The sequence below is a fragment of the Ctenopharyngodon idella genome, chromosome 19, assembly GCF_019924925.1.
Source record: "Ctenopharyngodon idella isolate HZGC_01 chromosome 19, HZGC01, whole genome shotgun sequence".
Lineage (NCBI taxonomy): Eukaryota > Metazoa > Chordata > Actinopteri > Cypriniformes > Xenocyprididae > Ctenopharyngodon > Ctenopharyngodon idella.
Window position 1 is genome coordinate 9,119,280 of NC_067238.1, and position 25,107 is coordinate 9,144,386.

At 35.8% G+C, this 25,107-nt stretch overlaps 1 protein-coding gene across 2 annotated transcripts; it reads right to left on the reverse strand.

The window, feature by feature from the left end:
- Positions 1-415: 415 nt before the first annotated feature.
- tbc1d5 (TBC1 domain family, member 5) lies at positions 416-23,312 on the reverse strand. 2 transcript variants are annotated; one of them, XM_051872549.1, is made up of 23 exons: positions 23,174-23,312; positions 15,000-15,048; positions 14,810-14,909; positions 12,853-12,898; positions 12,619-12,727; positions 12,395-12,484; positions 12,226-12,300; positions 12,056-12,123; positions 10,337-10,439; positions 10,080-10,168; positions 9,843-9,893; positions 9,637-9,706; positions 9,364-9,536; positions 6,793-6,935; positions 6,345-6,451; positions 5,366-5,451; positions 4,969-5,258; positions 4,710-4,766; positions 3,608-3,816; positions 3,297-3,393; positions 3,132-3,211; positions 2,293-2,601; positions 416-1,593 (listed from the first exon to the last, which is right to left on the reverse strand). In XM_051872549.1, the coding sequence occupies exons 3-23, from the start codon at positions 14,904-14,906 to the stop codon at positions 1,354-1,356; spliced, it is 2,589 nt and encodes an 862-aa protein (XP_051728509.1). In that variant the 5' UTR covers positions 14,907-14,909; positions 15,000-15,048; positions 23,174-23,312; the 3' UTR covers positions 416-1,353. The 2 variants fall into 2 exon arrangements, with proteins under 2 accessions (XP_051728509.1, XP_051728508.1); XM_051872548.1 differs by having other exon boundaries at positions 4,710-4,772.
- Between the last annotated feature and the right edge of the window lie 1,795 nt (positions 23,313-25,107).

Below are 25,107 nucleotides of genomic sequence, written 5' to 3' on the forward strand. Positions count from 1 at the left end.
TAATTATTTCTAAAGTAATGTAACAGATTTTATAGTCTAAATGTAATCCATTTTGGTACAGTCTAAAAGTTTGGCCGTGTACACGAGGTAGGCCTACTTCCTGGACCTTAACTTTAAATGATAAAAGTTTTAAAAGCCTATAAACTGCAAAATAAAGCTGTGTTATTTAAATTAGAAAATGTAATAATATAGTCTGAATTTGACGATAATTGATGAAATGCTAGTTAATCCATTATATGAGACAATCTTACTATAGCGATAGCTGACCGCTAGATGTCGCGTTTGAAAATTATGAGCCGACTGAATTTTGTCTGGTGTTGACGAGGAGGTAGTTTAAAGGCAATTGTTTCCACAGAGAAGGTAAAAAAATGGCTACAAATAATCGGGTATAAGGAAACTGTACCGTGCACAAATCTTTGGATTAGACAAGAGTAATGCTTTTTATTCATCCAGAGTTAATAGGATATCAGTATTAGAAACATCCTTCGTGTCATGTGCAAAACAATACACAGTTACCACGGGAACCAAGACAAAATAAGACTACTGACACCAGAGAAATACTAGAACATAAAAGTTTAACATATCATTGGCTTAAAAATAATGACAAATATGAAAGAAAAAAATCCATAATTTAACAAATGACTTTTGTGGTCTATGGACTAAAATCTCAGCTTAAAAAAGAAAGAAAATACAGACAAAACTGGAACATAGACAACTGCTCAGGCACTGGTTTATGGAAAATCAATAAAGATGAGAGTGAATGAAAGAGACATTCAGACCATATTCATAATAAAGGAGCTCTCTACTACTAGATTGAGCATCTGTCAGTGTCCCGTCCTTATCACAACAGCCAGTTCCCCAAAAAAGAGACAAAGACAGAGATAGAGGGAAAACTGAAGCAGAATTTAGCTTTTATCTGAGGCAGAGTGTCTGTTAAATGTATTTCACAGGATATTGATTTAGGAGAAAACAAATATAGGTTTTCTACACAAACGTCAAGATGAACCTTTAGCTGTTAGGACATTTTCAAAGAAAATTACAAAATGGAAAATCTCATTTAAGTTGAAGCTGCTTTTTATGGCTTTAGATAGTACATTTAGGTAACAGAGCAAAGGATCTATGATCAGGGACACACATTTGGGGCACAAAGAAAAGAGCCGTTTTAAATTAGGATGTATTAAAAATCCATAGCCAGAGGTCCAGGATTTAAGAAACAGAATGTGTGGTTTAGGGATTGAGTTACAGGGCATGGGGGCACATGAGGCAATCAGCCTGAGTTCCTATGTGCAAATGTCCAGCAGAGTTTCTTAAGTGTTGAAGATGGGTACAGTCATATTTAGGGAGAATCCAGGTTCAAAGGTCAGTTGGATTTACAATAGTGAAGTCAGAGTCCTTGCTGTGAGTGCTGCCGTCATCTGGACTGGAGGACCCGGACGTGGTCCCCATCAGAGGGTCTTGAAAATCCGCTTTGTTTAGGCCTCGTACATGCTTAAAGAGTGGAGCCGTGGGGGTTATGCTTTGCTCCTCACTCTCAGACGGCTCTCCATCCTGTGAGACCAAGATGTAGTCATCCCAGTTTCTCCCTTCAGATGCCTAAGACAATAAAAAGTGTGTATGAATCATCATATGGAGGCTTTTCTCAGATATTGATATATGCAATCAATTAATCAGCATGTAGTCAGTATGTAATTACTTTAAATTGGTGCTAAAATTAAAAAAAAATATACCAATTAAACTAAACTAATATGTATTAAAAAAAATTAAATTCTAAATCATTTAAAAAAAGCTGAAATTAAAATTAAATATTAGATGAAAAACTTAAATTAAAATTATAAAATGTTGCCTTGGCAACTAACTGAAATAAAATAAAGCTTAAGTATTAAAATGAGTAAAACTGAAATAAAAATAAATTAAAGCTAAATATAAATAAAATTATTAAAATGAAATTAATATAATGAAAATGAACTAAAATATAAAAACACAAGCTAATTTAAAATATAAATAAATAAATAAAATAAATAGTATAATTCCAATTCTCATTATGTAACACAAATTAAATAAATACAAATAAAATGAAAAGATTGTTAAAGCATTTATACATTATTTGTTGTACTGCCTTTAATTTATTTGATATTAATGAAACAAAAATTACTTTTTTTTTAAGGTAATAAATGTGCTTATTTGTCACAAAATGGATCTTGTAGGGTCTTTATACACACAAACACACACGCACACTTATGATAATCTTGGTGTACTGAAGTAAAAGCTTGATGTGTGATTATCATCTCTAACCTGCGGCTCTGGTATTGTGGGGACATTCTCAGTGGTCAAGACCTTCTTCTCCTCCTCCTCCTCTTTTTCTTCTTCTTCTTTTTCTGCTACCATGTCTCCTTCCTGGTGGTTGTAGCGCTCTGGAACCGTTTGTTGTTTGATTGTAGAACCATCTGCGTCTGCAGACAAATGGTCTGGATCACTCTCATCCTTTAGTGTACTATACTGGCTAGAGCAGTAGTGATCGTCTGCTATGGAGATCTCCTCATTCTCCTCCGCCTCCAGCTGGCTCTGGTTGAATCTGAGAGCCCCCTTCAGGATGTCCTTAATCTGGGAACAATATGGTTAATTATATTTGTACATGAAGGCAGAGTGTGTCATAATTGTATTTAGAACACTGTTTTCTCATAAAATGTACAGTCACCTAGTTATTAATTGCAAAATAAACCCTGAGATTTTGTATCACCCTGAAGGTGTTTATATTTTGTACTTATAACATTTATTGGTTATTTACCAATAAATGAATAAAATGGACATAGTAAAAATCTGTGGTAACACTTAACTAATGTTAACAAATGGAACCGTATTGTAAACTACCTTAATTTAACTAAATTTTATTTATCTTAGTTAATTTCAACATTTACCAATTCATCATTAAAATCAAAAGTTGTATCTGTTAGTATTATTTAATGGACCTATTTAATGAACCCGGCCTTTAAGTTTTAATTACGCACACACACTAAATTTATTAAATTATATATATATTATATTATTATATATATTAAATTATATATAATATTTAGTGTTTATCTTATTATTACCATTTTTTTTTTTTTGCAAATTGGAGGCCTGAGTCATACCTGTTTTAGTCCAGCAAGTGACACCAGAACCTCATCTTCCTTCTCTAGATGCTCCTGCAGTATCACTTCTTGAATTTTTCCTGTCCATTAATCAAAGCACAATTATTACGATTCCATCACCAGTGTTTGTGAGTGCAGAGATGACTGACTGGCTCAGTGACTCACCTATGTGCATGTTCATCATCTTGGCACAATATTTACTCATAGCCTCTAGGTCATTAATCTGACCCTGTAAGAACGACACCTGGGCTTCCAGCTCCTCCTGTGTGTAAGAATACATGCGCATAAATTAGCATACATATAGCACCTATAAAATACAACACAAACAGGACCACATAATAGTACCAAATAGCAAAAAAATAGTAATTTGCATGCAATATGAAGAAAGAATTTCCACAAAATGAGAGTCCGAGACTGCAAGTGGTAAAGTTGTAAAAAAGAAAACAAGAGTTGCAAGAACTAAATTCGCTGCTTACTGCATCCTTCTTGTTTATAGTTTTACTGTGGGACCGTGAGCGACTGATATTAAAGAAAGAGTCTTTCTTCGTGGCAGAGGAAGGCGGAGATGATGTGCTGGAGTCTCGTCCCCTGGACACAGGGAGAGGAGGGGAAGACATTGCATGGTCCCGCCCACCAGACAAACTCTCAGTGCTAGGGGAGGAGCTAATGGTCCTGGGGGTGTGGCCTGCAAGGTAGACATCATAACAACAGTAACAAAAATTATTCTCAGACAGCCTATGAGGACAGATAACAAAGAGCAAGATCAAAAGGTAACAATTTAAAAAAAATATAAGCTTCATAAATAGCATGAAGAGTCTGAGACAGGAAGATTTTGTTTGTTTTTGAAATAAATTATTGCTTATATTCAGCAAGGACGGATTACATTGATCAAAGGTTGAAGTAAAAACATTTATAAAGTTACGAAAGTTCTTTTGAATGTTCTATTCATCAAATAATTCTGAATAAAAATCTATCATGGATTCCACAAAACAAAGCAAAAATATGAAGCACAAATGTTTTCAACATTGATAATACCTAAGAAAAAATGGTTCTTGAACACCAAATCAGTATATTAGAATGATTTCTTAAAAAAGATCATGTGACACTGGAGTATAAACATATAAACGTATATATACAAAGGAATATATTACATTTTAAAATATATTAAAATAGAAAATAATTATTTTAAAATGTTACTGTTTTTACTGTATTTATGATCAAATAAATGCAGCCTTGGTGAGCATAAGTGACTTTTTACAAAAATATTAAAAAAAAAAACCTTATAGACCTTATATAATTTTTTTAATTGGATTAATTAATACAAATACATGTTTTTTGTTTTTGTTTTTTTTCACTCTTTAAAAACTGAAAAAGCCTGGTGGCAAAAAGCAGTAGGCAAAATACATCATTAGACCAAGTTTATTTGAACACAGACACACATGCATGGATTACAAAGCAGACGTCACAGTAAAAGCACACAAAGAAACATACAAAAACAGAATAAAATAAAAATAAAATGCATTTATAAAGCATGCATGCATACTCCGGTGCTGTTGTTGTTGTCATAGCAGCAGTTACCTGGGGTATCAGATTGGATCTGGGCAGGGAGAGAAATCTGAGAGGCTCCACAAGGACCTACATCTAACAGACAGCAAAGTAAGGCTACAGCACACACCTACTCTGTACCTATTGTTAAGCACATGCATGTACACATTCACATAATAATCAATGTACACTGAACTATTAATAACTTCTGGAGGTATATGGGTAAAATCAACACAATCTGAAGGCATACAGGGTTGTATAGGTATAAAGGTGTGTGTGTACGAGTGCTCACCTTTGCTGAGGTGCACTGGCATACTTTCAGACTTCAGCAGTCGTTGCTGATGCTGCGTTTGTGTGTGTGGCTGTGATTTCATCTGCGTGTTTGCCGGAGCGGTGCATGATGGAGGTTCGGCCAATGGTCGTGGCACTGGAGTTTGAAGGGGAGGAGCTGATATCACCTCACTGTTTATTGGTGAGATACCACTGGAGCCACCTCCTATCGGTGCAATGAGCTTCCGGCCGAAATTAAGAAGAGAACTGGATACTTTATTAATGTTGAGAGGTGCTGCTTTAGTGCTGGCCCTGTAGAAAAATAAAGACAATATTTTCCAAACTGTAAATAAATAATTTTATGTAATACATAGTATATATGTACACAAAGTTATAATATGGACAAAAACACAAGATACCGAGTCTTGTTGACCAAGTCGGCTCCACAGGTTTTGTAGTAGTCAAGGTTTTGCTGGAACTGGTAGTTTACTGGTCGGGGATTATTCTAAATTTATATAAAAAGACATTTGACAAAAATAAGTTATACTGAGTACATACTGAACTTTCAGCAGTATATAGTGTCTCTGCTTTTTTAGTGTCAAGCTAGCTTAAAGGATTAGCTCACTTCAGAATTAAAATTTTCAACCCATGCCATCCAAGATGTTTTTGTCTTTCTTTCTTCAGTCAAAAAGAAATTAAGGTTTTTGAGGAAAACATTACAGGATTTTTCTCCATATAGTGGACTTCACTGGGGTTCAGCGCGTTGAAGGTCCAAATTGCCATTTAAATGCAGCTTCAAAGGGCTCTACACGATCCCAGACGAGAAATAAGTGTCTTATCTAGCAAACCGATCGGTCATTTTCTAAAAAAATAAATAAAAAATGTATATACTTTGTGTAGGCGGAAGTACCGCGGTAGGGCGAAAAACTAATTTTCTTCTCCAACTTTAAAATCGTCCGACATCATTGTTTTACCTTTTTTTTTTGTAAAGGCCGTTAGTCTTTTCACGTTTGTAAACACTTGCTCGGTACTTCCATTTTTAGAAAATGGCCGATCGGTTTGCTAGATAAGACACTTATTCCTCGGCTGGGATCGTGTAGAACCCTTTGAAGCTGCATTTAAACGGTAATTTGGACCTTCAACTCATTGGTAGCCGTTGAAGTCCACTATATGGAGAAAAATCCTGGAATGTTTTCCTCAAAAACCTTAATTTCTTTTCGACTGAAGAAAGACAGACAAACATCTTGGATGACATGGGGGTAAGTAAATTATTATTATATTATATTATATTATATTATTTAATAAATCAGTATTATATATAACATGTATTTGTAAACTAATATTTATTTTTAATGATATTAAAAGTGAAAATGAAAGAGTCTGCATGCCTGACAGTACCTTAGGGTCTCTGAGGAATAGTGCTTTTAGGAGCAGTGAGTGGATGTCTCCGATAGGAGGATAGTGCATCAGGAGGCCGAGACATGTCTGAAAGTTACTTGCGATCACTATGACATGAAGAACACAGGAACAATACAGTTAATGGACTTTCAAATAAAAACAAGCTCTGACAAAGATCTTCTAGAGCTCTTTGTAAAGATACATGTTCAATGCCAACAGGCATAAGCCAACTCATCTGCATGTCATTAGCTCCTGTGTTTGGATTGGTTATGTAGGTGGCAGTGATGCGCTATCACTGACGACTCTGTTTGTGGGTTACGTATTGCTTGATATCCACAGAGCTCCAGGGTGAACACCCACAGTTGATTTACACCTTAGGAAGTCTATATATTGTTTTCCTTTGGTTTATGTTATGAACAAAGCACAGATGAGAGAGAATTTAACTTACATGCATCTCTGATGTACAGAAGCATAGCGACAAACACGTAATCCACCAAGTCCAAAGTGATGCTGTCCGCAAAAAGAGCATCCCAGACCACCAACAGATCCTGCAGGGGAAACTCCCGACCAAACAGCAGTCGAACCCAGCGACTGCCCACAAACACACAGAAACAGAATTTATAACTGAAGGAAATTTGACTAAATTCAATAAAACAACACTAATGGTTTAACATAACTATTTATATGCACCATGGAGAAATTACAAGAAATTATTAAATGTAAATAAGTAATAAACAAACAGATACAATAGTAGCTAAAGCACCTTTGTTCCTTAGCTCCTTATAATAAGAAAACCAACAGATACAACAGGAGCTACAGCACCCTTGTCGCTTCGCCCCTAATTATAATAAAACCAACAGGTACAATAGTAGTTAAAGCACCTTTGTTGCTTGGCCCCAAATAATAAGAAAACCAACAAATACAATAGGGGCTATAAGACCATTGGGACTTTTCCCATTATAATAATAACAAGAGGTTGAAAGATTAGTGCAATGCTGAGTCGAAACACAACAACATGATCTGTTATAATGACGCGCCACACGGGAATCAAACCCACAACTTTCGGGTCAGGTGCTCATTGCCTTATCACACTGGACTTTTGAACATAAGATATTATTAAGCAACATTATGGACAGAGCAAAATTTAAATGGTATAAGTTTGCACCACACATAGGATTTGATTAAACGATTTTCCAACATGCAGCCCATTGCTCTACACAGTGTGCCACTCTTAGGCTGTGGTTGTGCAATATTAAATAGACTTGAGTGACAGGCACAAATACAATTAATGGCCCTAAAATAAAATGGTCTCTAATGTTATGACATTTGGTCCTAAAAGTCTTTAAAAATTCCTATAATAGTAAAGGTCTCATTGTAAGAAATGGCCATAAATATAACAACTTTGAAGTTGTGAGATGTTCTATTTGTTTTCATTAAGTATGCTACATTGTACTACAAAACGTTTTAGATTTTTTTTTTTTTAAGTCATAACTGATACCTGTCCTAAGTTGATATCTATAAATATGTTTTAACAGAGCATAAAATGGTTCAGGTAAAAATGTTTCAGATGTTGTCCTACAGAGGATTTAAACATCCAAACCAACAGTTACAATACAGATTCAAATAAACTCTTGAACGTACTTGGCATATCAGTAACATTTTGGACATCACACCATACAGGATTCGAACCCCCAACATTCTGGTCAAGTGCTCATCGCTCATCACAGTGCGCCATGTACATGACACAATTTATTTACTGCTGAAGAGATCCTTCAATATGAGGTGGAACACATAAAAGCTTTAGTTAGCATGCTAACCGATTAGCATACTACGATAACTTGGCCAATAACGTAGTTTATGTTTAATCTGATAGCAAAAGAGCCACATCAGAAAGAATGGTCTCTAATTAATGTTAACCAATTAGCATGCTAAGCTAACATAGCATAAGTCAACAAACACAGGCATTGTCCAATTCGGAAAGGTGTTTCTCAGAAACGGTAGCGAGTATCATAAACATGTTTCTGTGCAGCTCGGTCCAAAGATCACCTGAGCCGATTTTGGACAAAACTGGACAAGATTTGTAGGAAGGGTAGCAAAAAAACTTTTTCATGTACCTAAAAATGGTGGTCGAGCATAACATTGGAAAATGACATGAGAAATCGGCATAAACAATGGAAAGTAGCAATACTGAAAATTAAATTCAGACAGCGTTTTCAGAGTTATAAGCGTTTTTGTAAAGCCTTATATCTTCTGAACGCTAGGCAATGCTGTCTTCAAACTTGACATGTACCTTAAAGACATGCTGGTGATGATGTCTATCAATTACTTTGCTGATATGTCAAAGTGTTTTAAAAAATATCACAGTTTATGACAAATTTCAAAATGCCAGACAGGCATTTCTGCCAAACATTTTAAAGTTATTAGCAAAAACAGCCATTTTTTGGATCTCATGACCCGTAGGTGGCACTGCTACCAACTTTCGCATGTGCCCTCAGATCATGGTGCTGATGAAGTGTACCAAATTTCGTTTTGATAGAGATATAGCCTCTAATCTACTTATGTCGATATCATTAACTTCACAGTATCTTAACTTTTGAACAAAAAATGAATCAAAACTCTTCAGTCATTTCTGTGCGTCTCTCTCTAAACTAAACTAAATACAGGCGACTACTGTAATGGGTGGAGTCTATGTAAGATATTGAATGTGATCAGCATGAGGAGAGTAATCAAGTGTACTAAAGATTTTCTTTCTAAGATAAAGTGTTCAAAAGTTGAAAAGTGAATATTTGAACTGGTGGTGGAGGTATAGAGTTGGTTCTAAAAGGTTCCAAAAGTTGGTCAGATTACTATTCAGGACCACCACTACTTAAAGTTCATTGGGCTGCTGTAGACTCCCATTGGGGAGGAAGAATAATAATAAGAATACTTTCAGATACTATAGCAGCTACAGCACCTTTGGTGCTTGGACCCTTAAAAAAAAAAAAAAAAAAAAAAAAAAAAAAAGTTCATTCATACTCACATGCCATATATCTGGGGTGCTATCTCTAGTCTGTTGAGGTGCATGTATAGTTCAATGTCATGTTTTTTTACTAGCTGATCCTGAATTCGGTTGACTTTGGTCACTATTGCAACAGAAGGGCCGGAGTCCTGTGGTCTCGCAAATGGGATGCTGGTTAACATCTCTTCTTTGCCCTGAAATGTTTAAACACCATAAAAAGTTGTTAACAAGATTGAAGTAGGAAGCTGACAAAATATCAATGCAATTAGATTTACATAAAATCATCCATAGTACCTTTCTGACCTCCCGCTCAAAACTGCTGAACCAGGGTTCTGCTGTCTCCATGAGCAGAGAAAACATGACACTATGGGATATTTGATGAAGAACAAAAAGAAAGATGCAACAGGTTGAGCAAAGTGTGTTTAGCAACTATATGCAGTTAATCAGGCACGACAATTTTGTTTAAGATCATCCAGTGTGATAATGTGCCGTTTACTCACTAGGCATCGTGCTCATGGAATTTAGGATCCAGAAGGACTTTCATTTCTTCACTGCAAATGAAGTACGAAAGGGAAGATATAGTTTAAATAAATATATTAAGAAACACTGAAAATTCAATTAATAATGGTTCAAAATTCAAAACACTTCATGGAACAAATTTCAAGTTAAGTTTGAGCAAGTTTTCAGATGTCTGTGTGACAATAGACAGTCTCGCCTGTGTGGTAAATAGGTCAGACCTGGGATTGGCCGTCTCACTGGCATGCTGAAACGCCTGGTGATCACAGTGGAGAACAAACACTATAGGGGCCAGTAACTCATGCATGCCCTGTAGAGAGACAGAGAGGGAGGGATGAAGATGAGAGAAGAAAGAGGATAATGTAGAGAGGTAAATGCTTATTTTGGCAAAATTACACTACAAGATACGACTAAGCCAGTTTGACAGGTTTAGCTGTGGTGTGGCAGTATTTGTCACAATCATTATGTGTGTATAAACCTGCTTATACAGTAGCTGCTCATTCTCTCGTGCATAGCAGAAGAGAATATCAGTCAGCTTCGTCCTGACATCCTCTTCCTGGAAGTACAGCATCTCTGGAAATCTGCAGACAATCAAGGAGCAACAGATATTATATTATATTATATTATATTATATTATATTATATTATACACTATTGTGTGTGAATGAATAAATAAATAAATTAAAAAGCAAACTGAAATCAATCGTTTTAAATGCTACAAGTAAGCTTAGGTATTATAACATCATAAATGTATTTTAGAAATTATGTATAAATTTTATGTGTGTTTTATAATTTCGATATTTGAATTAACACGACTGAATTTCTCATGATCTTAAAAACCTTTTGATCTAAAGACTTATGAATGCTTAAAATGAGATTAGTAGTGTTTCTGTACAGACAGGTTTACAATAATATAATTTTAAGTATATGCTTATTTAATGAGTTAGTAAAAATTGCAAATAAAAAGGTATAAATGTTTATAAAACAAGCATTCAGAATTCACACAAACATTGATGTCAGTTTTTTTGTTAAAGAATTAACACTTTTATTTAGGAACGACACATTAAACTGATCAAAAGTGACAGTAAACACATTTACATTGTTGGGGAAAAAAAAAAAAAAAAATCTATTTTAAATAAATGCTGTTCTTTTGAACTTTATATTAATTAAAGAATCCTGAAAAAAATTATCACTGTTTCCACAAAAATTTTAAGCAGCTAGAAGGTTTTCAACACTGATAATAAGAAATGTTTCTTGAGCACCAATTTAGCATATTAGAATGCAGGGCCTGATTTACCTCATATTGTGACATAGGCAAAAGAAAAAAAAAAGAAAAAAAACACCCGTCCCAATGTCTGTCAGAAACCTTTTATGACCAAAACTGCTACTTTTCAAGAAATGGAAAAACAGTGTATTTTTTTGTATATATATATATATATATATATATATATATATATATATATATATATATATATATATATATATATATATATATATATTTCTCGAGTGGTGTGGAGTTATGAGGGGTGGAGTTATGAGGTTTGACTGACAGTTGGAGTTAGACAAGGTCAAGTCACAAGCTCTCTTTAATACTTTTCATTGGTTAAATATTTGCAAAAAAACACAGACGTAAACGGTGATCGATAGTAATGATTTATGAAAAAAAAAAGAAAAAAAGAAAAATTGAGATAAGAGGTTTCCACCACAGCAACAGTATTTTAAATTGTATTAATTTATAAAGTAATTAATTGTCTTACAGAGTGAAATAATAACAATCATTTTTTTAAAAAAATATTATTTCTCCTCATTGTAATTTGGCCCCCCTGGACGTGCGAGCATAGGCACGTGCCTAGAATGCATATGCATAAATCCAGCCCTGTCAGAATTTCTGAAGGATCATTTGACACTGAAAACTAGAGTAATGATGCTGAAAATTCAGCTTTGCCATTACAGGAAAAAAAAAAAAAAAAAAATTTTTTATATATATTAAAATAGAAAACAGTTATTTTAAATGGTATTAATATTTCATAATATAAAACTGTTTTTACTGTATTTTTTTTTTTTAATCAAGTAAATACAGCCTTGGTGAGCAGTCTTGGTGAGACTTCTTTCAAAAAGATTTTTTTTTAAAAATGTACCAACCCCAAACTTTTGAATGGTAGTTCATGTGTAGGCCTATATGTAGTTCACACACTTACGTTCGTAAAACATCTTGTTTGATCATGCTCCTGAGCTCCTTATCCTGAAAGAACTTATTCCAGAGACTCTGAAAGAGAGAGACACAGAGAAACAGAAAGAAGTGAAGATCAGTCTGTAATGTACAGATCCATCCATTGTTATGGTTTTACATAATTGAATTTTTTCTCACCCCCTCATCCTGTGAGAGTGGGTTGTTCACCACCAGGTCCTGTTGGCCGGCAGCTTTGCGAGGGTTTGTAATGTGCTGCAGTTCAAGACAAACAATCACGATTTATTCTCAAAACCTCCTGAAGACACATAAATCACCACCACATACATGTGTGAACAGTCACACATACCGTCTCTTTGATCTTTTCGTACTGTGCTCTGAGCTCCTTGGTTCGACTGATCCATTGAGTCTTATCTTCTGGCAGGACGTCCAGATAAAGCTGGAATGAACAAAACCAAAGCTCGTCATCTACTTCGTTTGGAAACAGAAATTGCACACTTCACCTTTCAACCCCAGGAACAACAATTTTCATGCATTAGGTCTGTCATCTGCAGGCTGTCAGGTAACCATTACCTTCCAGCATACGCTGCGGAATCGGCTGCTCCGTAATCGTCCGTTAATGCCAGCCTGCCTGATCCGCACCAGGTAGTTACTGTTCTGGAACAAATCATCCCACTCCTTTCTGTAAAGAGCATGTCAAACAGAAAGTTATAGGATAGAGATACTCCTTCGCCACACAGCAGTGAGTTTCAGATGTGAATCTATGATGCTTTGTGGCATTAGGGAAAGATGAATGAACTGAGAGACCTGTATGACGGAAACGTGGACTCAACAGCACTATCCAATGATCCTCCTGAAATTAAAGAAACAAAATTACACAGAGAAAATGGTTAAGACATCATAGTTGATGACCTAAACACTCAACTGGAATCCAGTGGACTCAGAATAATTAACTTTTATATTATAATTTCATCTTTTTCATAGTGCAGAGTAGCACTAGGTAATATATTGCATATTAATAATTAGGGGTGTAACGGTACATCTATTCATCCTGAACCGTCAAGGTAAGGACGTCACAGTTCAGTGCATACAGTCAGATGACAAATACTGTCAATAGTATTCAGCTGCAGCCCTCCAATCCAGAAGAGGGTGTGCGCGGTAATGCAACGCTGTTTGCTAACTGCCACAACAGAAGAAGAGCAGAAGAAGAAGAGACGATCTATGCACCAACCCAAAAGAGTTCAGATGGAACGCAAGAGCTTGCTAGTAGCCTATACGCTGAGTTTTGATTAATTTTTGTGACGCACAAAGGAAACCCCTACCGCAGAAAGCGGCATGCTGTTTGTTTTCTTTATTTTACAAAAGCACAATGTTTTGTTTTTATTGTGAGTGTACACACTTTACATATGCATTCTGCTTACTGCTTAGTGCTTAATACACTAAACGAGGCTATACTGTACCAATTACCTCAGGGGGACTAAATGCCATTAGGTGAAACAAACTATAATTTGCACTACTGTATGTTCAAAATAAATGAAAAGAATCATAGCATTGGGAATTTGTTGCTTTTTCCTGTTGTACCGAACTCATGTCGAACTGTGACTTCTGTGTATTTCTCAACTGATATGAAATTACAAATCAAATACAAATCATACAAATCAAAATCCTGCATAAATCCAAACGGTCCATGCGAAATCAATTCAAAACTCAAATAGTTTCAAAAAAAAGTCTCTTTCATATTTCAAAATATTTTAGTAAAAATAAACAAATACACATGCAAGCAGCGATGATAGGCCCAAGCCCTGGCGCCGCCACCACCACGCTGGCGACTTTAGGGAAATATGCATTTAAACTGGGTAAATAAAAAAGAACTGTCAAAGTCGTTTGAATGACGCCACATTTACTGCAGCCAGCTGGTGCCACTATGACCGTGAACCACAACAGCCACATCCATGAGATTATTTAAATTCAGACAAATTTCATGTCTTAGGATGTCATAGGTCATTTTAAAATTAGCATGAAGTTATCAATTTCAGTTCAAACCTAAGTCCACAAGTATTTTTCTTAAGGTCTTTTTTTTAACACCTAATTATTAAACTAAATATATAAAACTATATTGTCAGTACACAACAAGTAAACTGGTTCTATACCTTTAATTTGTTATGCAAATTGATAGGAAAAAAGATACGGCCTAAGAGATTTCTTATTCTGTAATGCAGGCATAAGCACACAGCAATGAAAGGGTTAATCTCTAAACCTTCAAGAATGTAAAATAGACTCTCTCTCTCTCTCTCACACACACACACACAAACACAGTATCAAAATATCACAGCCACATTAAATTACAACAAATTTATTATTGCTATATAATAAGATTCAATATAATTTCACTTTCAAGTACAGGTAAAACGTAAGTGCAAAGAGAACTGTTCTCTTTTTCACTCTGTTCACATTTAGGTTTGATGTTGCTTCTGTGGGAACAATATTCCAGAGTTCCTACTGGCAGAGGAGCTTTTAGAAAAATATTTGGGTAAATTAGGACTAAATTAGGAGACAAAAGAAAATTGCTTGCAAGTCTGTAGTTTTGCACACCATTTTGAACATACTTCAATGTGATTTGATGCCTTTTTTGTTCTTAGAATATCAGTTAATAGCCAGTATTTATCTAAAATAATTACAATGCGAAATATGCAGTCCTGTTATTCATACTGTTATTCATACTGTTAGATCTCTAATTTGAATGTAAATGTATTAGGTGTCTTACGGTCTCTGTTCCTGTTGTAGTTCTGCAGGGGATCATAACCAGTCTCCTGCTCTTCCTGCTGCAGTGGGTGTCGTGTTTCAAAATTTGGGTGCTGCATGTCCTGAAAAACCACAGAGAGAGATAAAGCCACAATCGACACTACAGTACAAAACAAGAACTACATCTATGCAGGTATTGTGTGGATACTCACTCCTCATAGGCCTGATCACAATGAAGACCACAGTCCACTAACCATTAATCTGACAACAAACAACAGAGCAAAACAAATGAATAAACAGACAGAGCATAAACTAACAATATTAATGGCTTACATATTAAACTATTGAATAGCATGAAGCAGTGCGATGGAAACAAACAGACAAAATGTCTTCTCCATCATCAACTTTTCAGAGCTGGATAGAACAGTAACTCATCGCATCAACATGGCAGAGATACTGTAGCTTTTATTATGTCTGGTTAGTCACAGCAAACAGATTTTGATAGTTTGGATTAATCACATTGTTTCATTTATTCCAAAGCGGTTTGTAATCAAGTCCAAGTTTAGCTGCTAATTGTGGCACAGAATATAAATGTATTTCATAGCCAGAATGTTTCTAAATTCATGACAGCAACTTAAATTAAGAGTGCCAGCAACACTTTTTTAAATAACATTTAACTGGACTGTGTGTGCGAGTGTACCATCACCTCAGAATCATTATACCAGTAACACTTGTATTCATTTACCAGAATAACCAACCATGCTAACATTTGTTGTGCAGTGAATTAAAACATACAGTTTTGACTCAAACAAAGAAACAAAAACAGCGCTCATTTGATCTGTTGTATATGTGGTATCATTGTTCTGCAGTACTGAGGGTGCACGAGCAAACACTGGCGGTGCCAAGCGCTGTCTGGAAGTGATTCCCAGCCATTTATAAACCAAAAATATCCCAGCTCAGACAATTCAGAGCCAGACAGCACTGATGTGACAGCATTAGCCACTAGAAAGTGGAAAAACCGACCTGTCTGCATTTTTTCCCCCCTATTTTTACTCAAATACATTCTGTTGTTTTTAATGAGGTTGTACTTGGTTCTGAGTCTGACACACAAACTCCAGCAAACGTCCTTCATCAATTATGCATATAAACTAATACTGATCTAAAATTTCAGTACAAAAACATACAGCCTGTGCAATGCATTCATTATGTATAACTGTGGTTTATTAGCTGATATATAAAGAAATTATGAAGGTGGGATGGTACAACGAACACAAAAAAATAACAAAAAATGAACATCAAATTACTCAATAAAAAGTAATAATTAGATAAATATACAATAATAATTGTTCTATTATTATTAAATAATAACAACCGTATCATATCTAAGCTAAAAGCATCACTCTTCATTGACAGTCATTCAAAAGTTTGTTTTTTTTCTAACAAAATGTTAATAAATCATAAGTATTTCATTAGCACAGATGGCAGAACGTCCTGCACCAGCTGAGCAACTGCTTTAGAGATTAATGGGAATGCTAACGGATAGCTTTCTCCAGCTATTATAGACCTCCTTGGCCCAGCTCAATTAGATTTATGCATTAGCTCTGGTACAGTGGGAAATCCCAGAATCCTCTGCAGTGAAGTACAGTGCAGGAAATTAGCATAAAGCCTCAGGGACAACTACAGGAATGATTAAGTCAAGACAGGCAGACACATGAATAATAATTAAAATATGCTAAACACTACAATAATAATGAACTGGATGTGCAAGATGCCTCACACAAATGTATTCAACTAAGAGATTCACAAAAAAGATTAGGTAAAACAAATAAAAATAGAAAAATAAATAGCTCTCTATAATTTGCAAAATGATATTCGGTTGGTGTAGCATGAAACTATTGCCTTGATGATCAATCTGTTTCTAACACTGCAACTACTGCATTTACTGTCACAGCTGCAGGCTAAAGGCAGCACTGATGCAATCACTCCCCAAATGAATCCTTGCATATTTCATTAGCTATACACATATTCACAGTGAGCGCGCGCACACAGACACACGCACACAACATGCATAAATATTTATCACTGCACCAAATAACTGTGGTGAGAGAATTTACTTGATTCAGATGCAGGGGAAAATTTCTTGTGCTTGTATATGTGTATGTGCTTATACATGCATAATCAATGAGAAAAGCTTGATTATGGCAGTATACATATAAATGTACATTAGGGTGGCCATTTCTGTAACACCAAAAAAAGGACACGTTACAGGATTCTGTGATGCCAGGATAAAAACTGAAAAATAATCAGATATATTCGTTTAAAAAAAAAAAAAAAAAAAAAAAAAAAAAAAAGTTTACAATTTCTCATTAAATTAAAAAATGTATTTTTTTTTTCATTTATATTTGAAACAGGGGCTTATTGCTTTTATAAAAAGGTTATTCCATAATATTTCAGCCCACCCATTAAAGGGGCTATGTAGAATTCAGAAATCCTTGTCATTAGCGACACCGGTGGCCATTAAGTGAACTGCAGCCAACAACTTATTGCTCATGCTTGCACTCCTGCGCAGGTAATGTACAAGAGACTGAATGTGATTCAATGAGCCAACATACTCTCAGAGAAGTTCTTTTCCGCTCTTCGCTTAAAGTAAAAAGTCAGAAATATCTGCAGCGAACATCCTGATGCCATCCACACTGCTGAGAGCAACGTTTAGATAAATATGTAAATATGTGCTGCGCGCTAGGGCTGTCGAGGTAAAGGAATTTCCCTTGCGTGATTTTGAGTGGCTTTATTTATTTATTTGCTATTTAACTAAGTGTTAAAATGTGGTCAACAGGCATGAACATGAAGGACACTCAATAATACAGGCTTTATTAGTAATTCAACAAGGAAAATAATGCAAACCACACAATGCATAAACGAGAACTGACCAAAAACAACTGAAACACAGGGTTATATAAACGGGTAGAACAAAGGAAATAAACTAGACATATGTGACACTAATACATAACTATAGCAACAAATGAGGACATAATCAGTAACCATGAAACTGGAACTAAACAGAGCGGGGAAACAGGACCTAAAGGAAACACAACAGAATGTCAAAATAAGGGTCCATATAACAGAACACAAACCTGACAGTAAGCTCATTGGGCTACTGTTATTTTATGTATAACAGATAGTTCCGATCCTCGAATCTGGACGAGAGAAGACTGCTGATATTTCCCGATAGTATTCAGCATCAGCACTGCTTGTCTCTGCGCGTTCTAGACAGGCTGTCGGTCAGTGCAGGTTACATTGTTACACTGCTAGGTAGCGGCAGTGGACTGTCTTTGAGTGAGTTATTAAACCATTCAGTCAACTAATCCATTCAAGAATGCTGATTCATTCATTAATGAAACAAGGTGTTGAAATTATTTTAACTTTGAGCACCCCTTTACAAGGCTCAACCGACCAGAACATTACAGTAGAGACACAGACATTACAGTAGAGAATAGCTCATTCAGCTATTTTATCCTGAATATTGTATAAGCATTCATTTCACGTCACTGAACGAAAAAGAGGCTCTTGGAAGGGCACGTAACCATCACATCCTTTGGATTTTCCTGTTACTTCACATAAAAATCAATCAGTCTACTCTACAGGCTTTCACAGACAACCTAGGAAGTCGGGGAGAGTCTTGTTTTTTAAAGGGGCCATGAACTGCGTTGTTTTATTGTTTTATAATGTTTCCTGGGGTGCACTTATAATGTTAGCATGCTTTTTACATCAAAAATTGTCATAATTTAGAAATAAAAGGCATTTTTGCTACCCTGATTTTAGCCCTCTTATTTGAACGCTCTGTTTTAAGGGGTGTGTCTGCTGCGAGACTTCAGTGTAAACACCCACTGCTGTGATTGGCTAACATCTTTCCATTTGAAATAGCCAAGTACTACTCTCTCTTTTAGCATGTTTTTACTATTACAGCTCTCAAGGTTAAATAATCGTGAAAAGTGTTGCATTACATTTAGATCTATGGCATTTTATTTAGATTGTGGCATGAAAGATCACAGACATGTTGTTGAAAGCAGTGATCTCGTCATTGCAACTCAATTTCTGTACACTAACAAACGCGATATATCTAAGAGATTTGTTGAATAGTCGTCACTGATAAACTCGTGCTGTTTGATTGACAGCTCCAATGATTGAAAAGGGAGCGTTCTTTGATCGCTTTCTTTATATGATTTAATCACCGTTTAAATTACACATTATTTTCATCCTACTAAGAGAAACAATGTGAAGTTGACCATTTAGTCACTGGTTTGATTTACTCTGACACATAGACAAAGAACATCTGACTGTACATGAATCATTACATATCAGATCAGGCATTAGAATTAACAGTTACTTACATGTTGTTGCGTTACTGTCGAGTCCATATCGTAAAAGTCTGTTTGCAAAGCCTGCGCCAAAATGTGATTGATTTACCAAAGAATCCACAGTAAAATACCAAATAGAAATAAATAAAGCTCAACTGAGACATTCACATTGTTGAAAATAAATAACCATATTCCTAGCATAAGGATCCTTTGAAAGGTAATGTTATTTTTGTCCTGTTGTATCGCTATTCTCTCCTCCTCATCTCACTAAGACATCAGTGGGCGGGCACTTCAAAATACTGAGAATAATTTCTTATTATGAATTTAGATTTTTAGAATATTTTTCCATCAACCAGTTAAAATTTATAACACTGTGTGTATGCTGCGTCAAAGAGGAATGCTCACTCTGATGTAAAAAAAAAAAAAAAGAACCCAACACTGATGAGTAGCATGAAAGAACAAGTGAATGAGATGCGCTGCATGAAAATGCACATTCACTTTCTGACAGTAGATGGCGCTTATGGAACAGCAGAAATGCAGCCATTACCTCAGCTGCACTACTTTCTGTTTCTGTACAATATTTACAGCCATATTCAGTTTTTTGTATTTGCTATTGTGTTCATCATGGCACCAAATGCTTATTTATTTTATACTTAAATACGTATTAGGCTATTTATTTTCAAACATTTGTTTACACAAACATTTTTACATTTAAATCTGCACTAAAACAAGCCCTAGATACTGACTTATAGTCAGTGTTCTGATTTTTTTTTTATTGTTGTTCTTTGCACTTAAATTTGCCTTATTTTTTGTGTGTTTTGTTTTATTGTATATAAATGTTCAGAGTTGTTTTTGTTAAGAAATTTTTATTATTATTAAAACTGTTAGGAGGACAACTTAATTCAATATTGTGATAAAACCGTGCAATATTGTGATAAAAGCTTCAGCAATTATCATGATATGAAAATTTGAAACCATGTCTATACTGACTCTGTGTGTGTGTGTGCGTGCATGCGTGCGTGTTTTATGTAAAGAAATGAGGAACCAAAAAAAACTACTGTGAGAATGCTGAAATAGAAACCTGTGCAAAACCAAAATTAAGCTACAGAGCAAAAATGGCTCACAAAAGTAAATGTATCAAGGTGAAAAATATTCATATTTATGAACAGGAATGCTAAAAAGAAAGTTATTTTAGACTAGTAAAAAATTTAAGGAGTTTCATAAGACAAAACCCAGTTCATTACATTAAAACACCTGTGTACCATGGTAGCAGAGGCCCAATAATGAGGGTTACAGAAGCAGACCATACCTAAACCTGTTTAAACACACTCACATGCCTTCACTTCATCAGCCAATTACAGAGCAGACCTCCTTCACCAATCACATGACTCCTAGGAATTCAACAAGCTACTGGATGAACTCCAAAAACCCAACGTTATGAAAGTGCAATACATTAGTGCAGAAATATGCTTGGTCATAATATTAGAGCAGTAAGTACTTAAGAAAAGCATGTGCACATATTCAAAAACGCTACAGTTCTGTTCTGTAATACATGCATTCACAAACATTGAAAACCACAAACATGCTTTTGGCTAAAAAAGCTCACTATAAACTAAAGACATTCACAACTGCAAAGTGGAGAAACTGAAAGGTGCTTTCCAATATTACAGGACTTTTAAGTACATCTTTCCTAAAACATGAATTAACCGAAGGCCATTAGGTAATTGTAATCTGACATGGTTTGTATGGGTTTTATACTGCAACATAACAGGCATTTAACTCAGAAGTGAGTGAGTGAGTGTGTGTGTGAGTGCGAGCGCACGAATGTGAAAACAGGCGACAAGCTGGTCTTGTGATGCCATTGCAAGTCTTTTACTGTTGTTCAGACTATGTGTCCTCAGGTCCAAAGCCATTCATATAGGCCTTCAAAGATCAGTCTGTCCTACTTCACAAATAGCTTATAATGTTACATACAAAACTAAATAAAAAATATTCAAGGAGAAAAAGGAATCATGATCAAATCCTGAATGAATTCTCAGCGGGGGCGTCACTAAAATTCAGGTGGCACAGGACAAAATTACAGGCAAAGAAAAAATTAAGTTGAATAAATTAAGTTACTCTATATAAATGATATGCTTATTTTTTATTTAAAAGTTGTATTTATTTTATATCTAATATTATCACCATCGGAATTATACAATATCGAAAACAGATAATATCATGGCTTAAAGAAAAATTAAAAATGGACAATAGAGTACCTCAGGGATGACGTGTTTTTGTAGGCCAAACCGGGAGTTCCCTCGATCGAAAGCCTATTCATTTTTCCCATAGACTTTTGGAAAATCGCAAAAAATAAGCTCTGTGTTTAACAAAGGGTTATGACACTTACACGTTTTGTCTATCAAGATAATCTTTACAAGTTAACACAACATGTATACATTTTGAAGCCTAAATAAAGTCGTCAGATATAAAAAGCTAACAGTAGACTATAAACGGACTAAAGCACACAATGGTCACGGATCAACGTCACCACCACCAAGCTTCCTCAAACTTTATTTAGAAAACAACTTTATTTAAAAACATGCTCGCTGATTATGATCTGCGCTGTGTATGAATACTTATCCACTTTTTCATTAGAAATGCTGTCCAAATGTCCTGTTTGTCATGATGACGTCTAAAGTCCCCGCCAAAGGAAGTAGTCCCTTTTAGCAATTTGTTAGCAACCGCCGTTTTTAAGACAAAATAAAGGTTTAAAAGCCCTAAAACGCTAACTCGCTTCCGGGTTTTGCATACAAAAACACGTCACCTCTGAGGTACTCTATTCTTGTTTTTTACTAAATATTGCAGTATTTATTATAAATAATTTGTTCGAGCACAATTTTTTTGAATTCATGTGCCCTTGTAATCTTTAATCAAAAATATCTCTTCTTTTCTCTGATGACACGTTCACTGGTACGAGGGCGGGTCAACCTGTCACGCACATGAGATCACAGCGATAGCAAACCAAAACCATTAAACCAATTCCCCATTTTAATTGAAAGCCCGCCCCACCACCACCACCAAAAAAAGGAAAAATGGACAAAAAAAGTCCTCATGTCCAACATTTTTTCTTGTTCGAGAAGCCATTTCACTCTACTATATGTCACAGTAGTTAAGAAAAGACAACTTCTGTTTTATGCCGACTTTAATTTCAGTGCTTTAAAAAGACTATTCTTCTCTGCTAACATTAAACGGTTATCCATGTACTCTATTATAAGTTATGCATAAGACTTGTTTAAACAGACATTACAATACAGATTTAAAATATCAGCCATCATATTGGCAATAAGTCACAGCACAAAAATAATTATTGGCTAGCAGCAAAACTCTGACCACCTATTTAGAGCTGGGGAAGACCAAACATAAAAACGTAAGAATCAACCATTAAAAACCCATATAAGTTATTCTGAAATTTAGGGGGAATATGTCTCACACAACACCTATGGTGGTACATCCTTCAGACATGAGAACTAAGATTTCACGAAGCATCCCTAACCAGAAGTAAAAATAGGACACAAGCCTTCAATCCGTTACTAAACAAAACACAACATCTTCCCCAATGTCAGGATAAAAGAATAGAGAGAAAAATTAAAGGACATGTATATTACATAAGACAGATAGGCAGATGTATATTACATCATAACCAATGAAATACAGTTTGAAACTCACAGGCACCCCTACAGCCTAAATATAAATAATAAAAGACAAATTTCAAAGTGGTCGTTATAATCACTCATATGCATGTCCCTGAGGCTTAGTAATTAGGCTTTACGTCAGAAAACAGTTTAAAAGCAGTGAATAAAGTTGGATTTATTGATGGAGCTCTTGAGTGTAAAGGCCTTACGGGGCTGGCAGCTCCACACTTCCGATATGAATCATTGCACAACATTTCACACTTTTGTTGTCGCTGCATTCAGTTTTCACAAGCACTCCGACAATCGTAAACGGCAGTTTCAATACAATAAAGGGAATTCAGCTCACATATTTACCTGCAATGCTTCACGCGGGTCTGCCCATTCTGCTCCGTGCAGTCTGCATGTAAACACTCTAGCGCGAGTCAGGCGGATGTACCGCAGAACAGCTGATCAAGCACGTGACTCCGGACGGAAAGTCTGTGTGCGACTTCAGATATCACAGGTTAGAAATGTGCGCGATATTTTTTCGTAATTTTTATGGAAAGTCAGAAATAACTCGTCTAATACAAGAGCTATAGGTGGATTATGGAGAGATTTTTCTTTATATCACCAAAAAGCCACCATATACCAAAAGTTATTTTCAAGACATGGGAAAGCACGTCCCACTTTGCCATTAGTTTTTGAGGTTAAATTGATTAATCTTTTAACTTTTTTTTTTTTTTTATTTGCGTAACACAAATTTACCATCTCATTTGATTTTCACCCCTAAAATCACCAGTCTTACTCCTCATAACTCAATTCTTCATATAGAATAACTTAAAGGGATAGTTCACCAAAAATAAAAATTGAAAAAATCATTTACTCACCCTCAGGTTGTTCCAAACTTGTATAAATTTCTTTGTTCTGCTGAACACAAAGGAAGATATTTTGAAGAAAGTTTGTAACCAGGCCGCTTTGGGGCACCATTAACTTCCATAGTAGGAAAAAAAAAATACTATGGAAGTCAATGGTGCCCCTAGAACTGTTTCCTACATTCTTCAAAATATCTTCCTTTGTGTTCAACAGAACAAAGAAATTTATACAGGTTTGGAACAACTTGAGGGTGAGTAAATGATGGCAGAATTTTTATTTTTGGGTGAACTATTCCTTTAAGAAAACAGGCATGTAAAATGTAAAAATCATTACTCATATGTACTGGCAGAAGAAAGTTAATAATATATATATATATATATACAGTATCTCACAGAAGTGAGTACACCCCTCACATTTTTGTAAATATTTTATTATATCTTTTCATGTGACAACACTGAAGAAATTACACTTTGCTACAATGTAAAGTAGTGAGTGTACAGCTCTTATAACAGTGTAAATTTGCTGTCCCCTCAAAATAACTCAACACACTGCCATTAATGTCTAAACCGCTGGCCACAAAAGTGAGTACACCCCTAAGTGAAAATGTCCAAATTGGGCCCAATTAGCTATTTTCTCTCCCTGGTGTCATGTGACTCGTTAGTGTTACAAGGTCTCAGGTGTGAATGGGGAGCAGGTGTGTTAAATTAGGTGTTATCCCTCTCACTCTCTCATACTGGTCACTGGAAGTTCAACATGGCACCTGATGGCAAAGAACTCTCTGAGGATCTGAAAAAAAGAATTGTTGCTCTACATAAAGATGGCGTAGGCTATAAGAAGATTGCCAAGACCCTGAAACTGAGCTGCAGCACGGTGGCCAAGACCATACAGCAGTTTAACAGGACAGGTTTCACTCAGAAAAGGCCTCGCCATGGTCGACCGCAGAAGTTGAGTGCACATGCTCAGCGTCATATGAGGTTGTGTTTGGGAAACAGACGTATGAGTGCTGCCAGCATTGCTGCAGAGGTTAAAGGGGTGGGGGGTCAGCCTGTCAGTGCTCAGACCATACGCCACACGCATCAAATTGGTCTGCATGGCTGTCATCCCAGAAGGAAGCTTCTTCTAAAGTTGATCCACAAGAAAGCTCACAAACAGTTTGCTGAAGACAAGCAGACTAAGGAACCATGTCCTGTGGTCTGATGAGACCAAGATAAACGTATTTGGTTTAAATGGTGTCAAACGTGTGTGACGTGTGGCGTTTGCACACACAACGTGTGTGCATGAGTGCTGCCGGCACTGGAGAGCTACAGTTCATTGAGGTAACCATGAATGCCAACAGAGCATGATCCCCTCCCTTTGGAGACTGGGCCGCAGGGCAGTATTCCAACATGATAACGACCCCAAACACACCTCCAAGACGACCACTGCCTTGCTAAAGA